The following is a 10,542-nucleotide window of genomic DNA, read 5'->3' as shown; positions in this document are numbered from 1 at the left end:
GATTCCTTTTAACTCTCATTACATGGGATTAAGACTCTTGCTTGACTCCAGTTAATAGGATGAAACCCAAACATAAAACCTTCAACTTCTCATTTTTCTTGCCTAGTGCCCGCTCTTGGGATATCCCAAGACTGGGATATTCACAGGCAAAAGGGGGCCAGAGGTGATCTCCGAAAGCGCCTATCAAAAAAAATGGTTTTTTTTATTTTATTTTATTTTTTTTTTAACCAAAACGCAGGGAGAATAACTCTCCGCTCAAAATCTAATTCCGATAAGCCACAGAGTGACATGCATGCGATATGGAAGTCATAAAAATGTTTGTTTGTTTGTATATGGTGTTTTTACGTTGCATGGAACCAGTGGCTATTCAGCAACGGGACCAACGGCTTTACGCGACTTCCGAACCACGTCGAGAATGAACAGCTATCACCAGAAATATACACATCTCTCACACTTCAACGAAATGCCCAAGAATCGCACTCGCGGCCACAGAGGTGGTACGGAATTCATACGGAATTGAATTTTATAATAAGTATGATGACCAGAGTCTAGTATTATGCAAGCTTTTCTTTCTCTTCGGTTTTACGTATGCCAATTATTACGCTTAACGAATCCGGTGGGCGTGAACGAAATTTCTTAAGACAGTCGTTAACGTAACTCTCTCGAATACGTAAAAATACAACGAATAAAAATAATGTTAAAAATGTCATAAAATGTACTTCATAATTACAGGGAAAACCGTACGAGTATATATATATATATATATATATATATATATATATATATATATATATATATATATATATATATATATATATATATATATATATATATGTTCGTTCGAACAGACAATTCAAACGCTCAAACGCGTACGAACCGTTAATATCTATAAACGTTCCTCGGGATATGTTAGCGTGACTATAGGATATAAATATTGGCGAACTGGGACTCTTTCTATCAGTGACGTTCAGTACTCCCACAGTGACATTACTATCTACTTTCAAAGTGTCCCACCCAAATGGTAAAACAATCTGATCAAGACAAAGTTTAAACAGGCTAGGATATATACTTTCGACTGAGACTCTTTCTATCAGTAAGGTTCAGTTCTCCCACAGTGACATTACTATCTACTTTCAAAGTGGCCCACCCAAATGGTTAAACAATCTGATTAAGACAAAGTTTAAACAGACAATCTTTGTCTTCAGAAACAACTCCATTCGAGTTCTTGAGACAAAATACGCAAAATGGATCGTAGCAACGATAAGCATCCATTTGGAGATGATGCAGCACACTCATCTGAAGATGAGCAGGAAATCCAGAGGGTTCCTGAACATCCACGGAGCAGCAGATTTCGGCAAGATGCAACGTCAGTTGCGAGAGACATGTGGTCGCTTTGTGGTGGTTCGTCCCACGAAGAAATCCTGAGCATGGCAGGACTGAGCAACTACCCCAACTTAATAGATAGTATAGCGTTGGAGTCACTCGACGATGTCCAGGACAACGGGCAGTTCTATGGAGGTGGGGGATCTTTGCAATCTCAGTGCCATAACCCAGCTTACGAGACGCCTTTGGAAGATTCTTTCGAAGTTCAGTGCCAGAAAGGAGGCCGGTTATCAGTGTTAGAGACCCATTTGGAAGATCCAGGCCATAACACGAGCCAGTTGGGAAGTCGTGGAAGCCCTCCAGTATTCGTGGGTCCCATGATGTCACAACCAACACCTTTTATCACTAATGGGAGTTCGGTAAGTCTCTTGCATTTTACTTGCCAGATGTAGCTTAGGTTCCAATCAGCTTTACGAGGCTGTTATCAAAATTTTACGGTTGAATGTCCCGGTGCAGCAAGTTATAAAAAATAATTGGTAAAGCATTGCAAGAAACAGAAAAATAACTGCAGTAGATTTTAAAAAAAATTCGTAGTGTTAAAGTATGAAATTCAAATACTCATGAGGGGGTCGAAAATTTCCTACAGATGTCAGGGGATAAACAAATATTTTTCTTCTTAGATCAGAACTGCCGATTCAGGTCCGCCCATCATTCAAAACTCAAGAGACTCGGACCAAAACAACAAGAACTATCCACTGCCACCTTCGCCCGATTTCTCCACCCAATTCCAGGAGAGTCCAAGCCTACCCTTCTCATCAACCTGGCATTTTGACGGATCTATGAACAACGCCTCCTATTCTGCTCCTCCTTACCCTCTTGCAAGAGCGGGCACCTCTTCAGGTGCCGAAACCACCACAGTCACCTATCACGCATGTGCCTCCATCTATTCAGGGAACAGCGACATACCACCTACAGGAGAACTTCCAACGGACACTTTTGCTTTTCCCGTGAGCGGGGTCTTCCCTCTCATGGGCAGTGGCTTTTCCGTCGGAAGTCCCGTGAAACAGCAGAAGCGAGGTGACCCTCGACGGCCCCTTGGGGAGCACAGGGGCCCTCGGGTGTGTCACCTGACTGAAGAGGAGAAGAAACAACGCAAAAAGGAACTGGGCAGAATCAGGGCTAGGGAATCCAACGAGCGGGAGAACGAGAAAAAGTCAAAGGCCAAAGAAGACCTGGAGATTCAGGAGCGAAGAAAAATTGACCTTACTGAAAGGCGTGAGTCTTTGAGCAGGATGTTAAGGAAATTACGGGACCTCTGCGTCCAGTGTTCATTGCCAGTGCCACATAGTTCAGGTCATTGTGAGTGCCATTCAAAAGGATTTTTTTTGTAAATGAATGTGTTTGGAAGTAATGTGAGTTACTTTAATTCTTACGTCAAATGCAGTCATAACTAATTTTTCACACGTATCTTGTTTGTTTGTATGGTGTTTTTACGTTGCATAGAACCGGTGGTTATTCAGCAACGGGACCAACGGCTTTACGTGGCTTCCGAACCACGTCGAGAGTGACCTTCTATCACCAGAAATACACATCTCTCACTCCTCAATAGAATGCCCGAGAATCGAACTCGCCGCCATCGAGGTGGCAGGCCAAGACCATACCGACCACTTTAATCATTACGTCAATGAATGATGTCAGAACTCAATTTTCGCACGTATCTCAAGATTATAAATATGTATACGACTAGAGCAAACTTTTCTATTCAGTATTTTAGCCAGTGAACGAATAATTGCATGTATAATTTATTTATAGCACTACATTTATAAGTAAGCTTTTTTTTGTAAAAAGTAATCAATAAACTACATTAGTTGGATCTGAGTTATAAGACAGTGAAATGAAGTCACCCGAGCGTAACTGACTTCAGTTCACAAATTCACATAAACGTTTGTAAATATATCCACGAAAATATTTCTTTAGAAAACGTTCTTCTCTGAACCAGTTGTTCTTACCAGGGGGGATCCATACCCCTTGGGGGTATGAGAACCACATGCTGGGAGTATTGGACCCCTGATCCCTGGATATCTATCTGTATATATTTGATTTTAATGTGTCAATGTATAAATGGGTACATTTTGTAAATAGATAACTATATAAAACTATAAATGCTTTTGAATTTCTTGTATGCTCTATTCCTAGCTATTCATACCATAAAGTGTGTATTAAGTATATTTTAAGTTACATTGTCAACAAATAGGGCTTAAAGACTTCAGCATGGAACCATAGTGGGCAATTCAGCGTGTGGGGGGGGGGGGGGGGGTGGGGGGTGTGATCTTCTGGAGTCATCAAAAAGGTCAAGAACAACCCCCCTGCTTGGTGTCTCGATCCGAAACATGAAGCTGTCCTAAGTGCCTCTTGCAATTAGGGTATATAGGGCATACGATACAGCGCTGTTATTATAGCGACAGAAGAAATTCCAACTCTCTCTCTCTCTCTCTCTCTCTCTCTCTCTCTCTCTCTCTCTCTCTCTCTCTCTCTCTCTCTCATCATTTCAGAACGAAAACCGGCATCAGGTGGTTTTAATGATTACAGTGGTTTTACTGGAATTTTTTTTTAAAGATGAGACATTGAACGACTTTCTGTCTGGTCATTTGTAAACCGTGATTTATAACGATAGAATTTTCACTGCTAAATTTAGTATATTTTGCAACCATGGAGCAAACGATTCCAAGTCAGAGGGGACGACGAAATCCCGACATGATGATGTATATATATATATATATATATATATATATATATATATATATATATATATATATATATATATATATATATATATATATATATTATATAGGCTTGACAGAGACTGCAAGACATAAGCAAATGTAAAGTTTGGTAGATGTCGTGTTCGAACCATACGATAGAATAAGCAATTCTTAAGAAAATGAATAGGCACACGGTGGAAGTCGGTAGGGGCGAAAACGTACGCCCGTGAGAGAGCCAAGAACACATACGAAGTACCAAGTACCATTATCTTCAAATCTCTGGAAAATAATACGTATGAAGCTGTCTGCGCTAATCGACAAGCGATGTGTCAAGTGATCCTGAAAACCCAAGACCCATTGAAGATTTAGAATTTCCCGAAGAATACAGAATATCTTAGTTAAGAAATTCAATGGTGTTCACCCCCATAAGGTGTGCGCTCTTGCAGAATAAGCAGCTTGCAACGTATATGTGAGAATGTAGCAGAAATAATGAAGGAGATGGTACCACATGCACGGTCCAGCGCCACCAACTGTGATTTTGAGTACGCGGTTTTGACAACCAAACAAGAGGCTATTCGTTTCACGTCAAAACCTCGTAAGAGGATCTTTGTTACACTTATCCCAAAATTTACTAAAGAAGAACGAAAGTCAGATGAGTCACACGGCTTCGTATAAGAACAATCCGGACTTTGCTTTACAGGTAAAAATGATACTATAGTAGATTCACATCAGCCGTGCATTTGATGTCTAGGCCAGTCCCTTGCGACGCTCCCGATTGGCTGTTGATAAGCCAATGACAGGGCTGGAACTCTCAGTCTCTCTCGAGAGAGTTCATATAAGGAGGATGTGTGTTTCATCTCTCCTGAGGGATGCTTTTGAAAGACGTATCACCCTCAGGAGAGATGGAACATACATCCTGCCTATGTGAACTCTTGAGAGAGACTGAGAGTTTCCAGCCCCGTGACTGGCTTATCAACAGCATCATGGAGCGTCGTAAGGGCTGGCCTAGACATCAGATGCACAGCTCTTTCATTTGTCCCAATGAATTTCCTCCTACCATGAGGAGCAAGTTCTGCTTTTAAATTGGTATGAAGGCAATTAAATTGGGCGTTCACACCGGGGAGGGGAATTAGGAGAGAAAGCGCCAACGTTTCCCAGAGATATTTGGAAACAGGTTTCAACGAACGTTTCAAGGAGAAGAGAGAACCCATTAACCAACCTGAAGCGGCGAACAGACAGAGAAGAGGGCTGCGTGCAGAGCCAGGAATGCTGCTTGCATCCAACAATCTAGAATTTCATCCAGAAGGGACGTGAAGAACATCGAAAAAGTACGACAAAAGTCAATAAGCTACAACAAAGCTACCGAAATACAAAAAGGCAGACGAAAGACTATTAAACAAAGGGGGGGAAAAAAATCAATCGAGTTTTCTGTACAGCGTATAATCAAGGCCACTGGAAATAGATCTAACTTTCGGGTGGTCTCGGCATTTTGCTGTGTGATTTTGTTTGTATGTTTGTATAGTGGTTTTACGTTGCATGGAACCAGTGGCTATTCAGCAACGGGACCAACGGCTTTACGTGACTTCCGAACCAGGCCACGTCGAGAGTGATCTTCTATCACCAGAAATACACATCTCTCACACCTCAGTGGAATGGCCGAGAATCGAGCTCGCGGCCATCGACGTGGCATGTCAAACACCATACCGACCACGCCACTGAGGCGCTCTATGAGTCGCGGCCATGAAAGTTTGATCACGCCCTAGTGGTGGCCTGGCCATATATCGTCGCCAGACGCACGATTATAGCTAACTTTAACCTTAAATAGAATCAAAACTACTGAGGCTACAGGGCTGCGATTTGGTATGTTTGATGAGTGGAGGGTGGATGATCAATACAGCAATTTGCAGTCTTCTAACCTTAGTAGTTTTTAAGATCAGAGGGTGGACATACAAAGTGAGGACAGACAAAAGTGCTGACGGACAGACAAGCCGGCACAACAGATTTCTCAGACAAATAAAATTGTATCGGAATATGGCAACATTTTGGACGTGTTTTTTTTTTTACCTGCTTTATTTATTTAATATATCAGAATCGGTACTTGTAGTTTTAATTAACAAAACGTTTTGGTTCCCGGAATGTTCGTTCAAAACTTCCTTTTTTTTATCAAATTATTACTATTCTGTAATTGGAAAAGAAAAAACTATGTATTTTTCTCGGAATTATCATTCTCTTCAGCATGACAGATACAATTTTTGTTACATATTTTCTCAATTGACTTTCTTTTGATTTCATGTCAGATCGATCTACGGTAGGTATTTCTTCGTGTCTCCGTTCAGGAAGGAAGACGAAGTAGGAGCCTCGGAATACTTACACGCGCATACGTATGTGTGTTTTTATTCACATTAGTCAAAGCTCTGTAGATACATCCGCCAAAAAAATTGCTTTATGTAATTGTACGTATTATATGAAACTGCTGTGGTAGTGCGTAGGCATGGTAGAAGTTAATTCCATGAATTGAATTATTAACTGTGTTTCCAAGAGTACGAACACTTGAAAGCGTAGCAACATCGTAAGGATGTCCGCATTCCACCGCTCAAAACGTTTCTCTCTAAGCGTCTGTTGATAGGTTGCACTGTGACTTATTTAATCTCTCTCTCTCTCTCTCTCTCTCTCTCTCTCTCTCTCTCTCTCTCTCTCATATATATATATATATATATATATATATATATATATATATATATATATATATATATAATATATATATAAATAAATAATGTGTGTGTGTTTGTGGTTTGTGTATCTTATTACAGGGTGTCCATAAAGTCCCAGTACCATTCTAATCAATAAATACTTGTAATGGTACTGAGTCTTTACAACCTGTATATATATATCATATATATATATATATATATATATATATATATGTATATATATATATATAATACATATATTATTATATATGTGTGTGTGTTTATGTGTGTATGTAAGTGTGTATTATAGTACATACACGCCAGAAGAGAAACTGAGGAAACGGAAACGATTAAATGCAATCGAAGCTTGGTTCTAGCAAAAAAAAAAAAAAGCAATGAGTTTGTTAAAGGAATCCATCAAATACTTCTTGGTGCTAGTAGTATAACGCATTTAGCAGCAATGTAAAAACCGGGAAATTACAAACCGCCTTCTGTGCCTTTGTTGGTACGAAAACGAACCTACACCAAAAACACACAACACCAATAGAGAAGCTTGCGTCACCGTGACATTCCCATGAAATTACCTCTCGTAAATTGAGGAAAGTTCATACTGATGGGTGTCTTGTCTATCGCAATCACATTGATCTGTAAGCTTCTACCCAAATTTTGCAATGATAACATTGAACAGTGGTCGTAGATGGGAACAGTGAACAGGGTGTCCGGTAATTTCATTGCAGTAATTTCGTTGTGGTAATTTCGCTGCAGCAATTTCATCGTATAGCAAATACATATTAGAGAATTTCAGTACAAAGTAATTACGTTGCGATGCATTACATCTTACGGTAATTTCAAAGCAATAGTTCAATAGTTCTAAACAACCTGCTTTTTGCCATCGAAAGATAATTTCAGAGCAATAGTTCAATAGGCGGATACTTCATTATTTCTAAACAACCTGCTTTTTGCTCAAGCCAACGTCTACTACTTTTCCTCCTATATAAGAAAGTGTTACTTACAGTTTTATTCAGTTTTAGTTTATCACTCAAAATGGCTCTCCAATACGTCTTAAGCTCAAGAAATAAGAAAAAGCTCATTGATAATGCTAGTCTATTTGTGAGAGAGAGAACAACTGGTGAAAATACTATTTGGAAATGTGATCAAGTGGTCGTAGGTGGGAGACGAGGTTCAGACTGGGATAACACAGAAACTCGACAGAATCATGATAGGAAGATGATTGGGTGTTTAAAGGCGAAATACCTCAGGATTAACTAATAAGCCCCTAACAATGAAGACATAGTTACAGTGGTTTTCTCAAACTGCGTGGGGCCGAGGGGGGTGTCAGTAATTTCCAGGGCAGGCGCGAGCCCTATGGGAAGAATGAAAAAGTTCTCTAATTACATTCGTTTATTCTCTTAACAAGAGTGATGAAACTAATTTTCAGAATTTTATGAAAAAATGCAAAAGTATCGCCTTACCACGTTACTTTCCTACAGCCGACTACTCTGGCTAGACTAGTTAGGCTTACAATGTTTTTTCTTAATTATTTACCTCCCTCCCTATCCCTCGAAACCCCTTCTCTCTCTCTCTCTCTCTCTCTCTCTCTCTCTCTCTCTCTCTCTCTCTCTCTCTCTCTCTTAAAACAAAAATGAATAATTATGAAGAAGGAAGATCAAATATTATGGAAAAGTTGGATTTTTTAATGTCAGAATTTCAGGAATGAAGAAAGAAGAAAAGAACAACATACCAGAACAGGAAAGAGACCATGGGAAAATTCTTATTATTACCCATGTTAAATGAAGGAGAAAACACGCAAACAACCCATCATAGTGATGAATGCGCAAAGTTTAGTTATGAGTAACTCAAAAAGAAAAATAGAGGGAAGTACTTAGAAGAAACAAATAATTTTTTTAACCCCAAATTGAAAAAGAAAAAGACATAAAATATAATGAATATCAAGTGAAAACCAAACCTGGTATTCCCAAGAGACTGGGGATGATGATCGAATAAAAGGGTTCCAAACTTATAGATCAGATAGAAAAAAAAGGAATCAAGGGGGAACCGCGATATATGGGAAAGACAAAAAAACAAGAAAAAATATATGAGATATATAGTAACTCAGAATGTGAACTAATAGCGGTAGAATTTGAATCTGAAAAATTAATGAACACTAGTAGTATATAGACCCCCTAATACTAAAGAGTTTGACATAATAATAGAAAAATTGGATGATATATGTAGAAATCACAAGGACTGGACTATTCTCCTATCCGGAGACTTTAACTTTCCTTTCGTAGACTGGAAAGAACGAATAGGAGATTGTGGTTGTACTTATACATATAAAAAAGAGAGTAATAGTAGTGCAGAAGATAAGGGGCAATTCGAAAAGCTATTAGATATGCTACTAGAATACAACATTCAACAAATAAATCACCTGCCAACAAGAAAGGAAAATACTTTAGACCTAGTATTTGTGAATGAGGTGAATTATAGTTAAAGAAATAATAGTTTATAATGCGAGTATTTCAGACCATAATGTCATAGAATTAACAGTCCATTCCAAAGCAAGTGGAAAACAGAGATAAGCAAGAAATGAAAAAGTGGGAAGGATATGGAAAAAATTCAACTTCTACAGTAAAAATATTAAATGTTCAGAAATAAATGAAGAATTAAACAAAGATTAGGATAACATTTTCGTAGGTGATGACATAAAGTAAATACGGAGATACTATATAAAATATTAGAGAAAATAGTGGAAAAATATATACCGAAGAAGAAAAGTAAACATCAGTCATGCATACAAGAGACAGAAGGATCTTGTTCCAGAAAATCAGAAAGTGGAAAAAAAGGTCTTGCAAAAGAAAAAAAATGCATGGAAAGTTATAGAACTAAAAAGCAAGATAGAAAATGCAGAACAAAAGATTATACAATCAAAAGAAAATGAAAAACGGGCGGACTTGGAAGAAAAAAAAAAAAAAAAACCTAGTAAATATCAAGCAAACCCCGCCAAACTATTATACTCGTAGCGAAAAAAAAAAGATGAATAAAAGAGGAATAGAAGAAATAGGCCCTCTAACGAATTGAAGGGAGATTAACGAATGAAAAAAAAAAAAGGAAATATGCAACATATTGGCAGAACGATATAAGAGAGAGGTTTCACCCCTAGAATTGATAATGAAGATAATGATACAGAAGTAAGGGACGAAATAATGAATATTTAGCTGACATAGATATTAATGAAGCTGATATTGTGCAGGCTATTAATGAAATTAAAAATGGAGCTGCTGCAGTCCTGAATGGTGTTTCTGCTATTTTGTTAAAGAAAGTAGTTCATTCTATCGCAAAGCCACTTGCAATATTATTAAGACAAAGTGTAGATACAGGCAAGATTTATGATGAGCATAAATTAGCATATATTACCCCTACTTTCAAAAGTGGATCAAGACTAGAGGCAAGTAATTATAGGCCTGTGAGTCTAACATCACATATTATGAAAGTGTATGAAAGGGTAATGAATGAAAAATATTATGAAACATTTAATAAAAAATAACTTGTTTAATATAGGACACATGGTTTCGTACCCGGAAAAAGTACACAAACCCACAACTGTTAGTCCACCGTGAGAAACATATACAAAAAATATGAAAAGCGGAAATGAAACAGATGTGGTTTATCTAGACTTGCAAAAGCTTTTGACAAGGTAGACCATAATATATTAGCGGAGAAAATTAGAAAACACAATATCGTGGATAAAGTAGGAAGATGGTTAAAAT

General features: G+C 38.2%; 1 protein-coding gene across 1 annotated transcript; it reads left to right on the top strand.

Annotated features, from left to right (window-relative positions):
* Nucleotides 1-979: 979 nt before the first annotated feature.
* LOC135226793 (uncharacterized) lies at nt 980-3,496 on the top strand. Its single transcript, XM_064266487.1, has 2 exons — nt 980-1,742; nt 2,004-3,496. The coding sequence occupies exons 1-2, from the start codon at nt 1,245-1,247 to the stop codon at nt 2,712-2,714; spliced, it is 1,209 nt and encodes a 402-aa protein (XP_064122557.1). The 5' UTR covers nt 980-1,244; the 3' UTR covers nt 2,715-3,496.
* Nucleotides 3,497-10,542: the final 7,046 nt, after the last annotated feature.

Source organism: Macrobrachium nipponense, chromosome 15 (assembly GCF_015104395.2).
Source record: "Macrobrachium nipponense isolate FS-2020 chromosome 15, ASM1510439v2, whole genome shotgun sequence".
In the NCBI taxonomy this organism is placed as follows: Eukaryota; Metazoa; Arthropoda; class Malacostraca; order Decapoda; family Palaemonidae; genus Macrobrachium; species Macrobrachium nipponense.
Note: the sequence above shows the minus strand (reverse complement) of the source record. Positions and strands in the feature narration are given on the sequence as shown.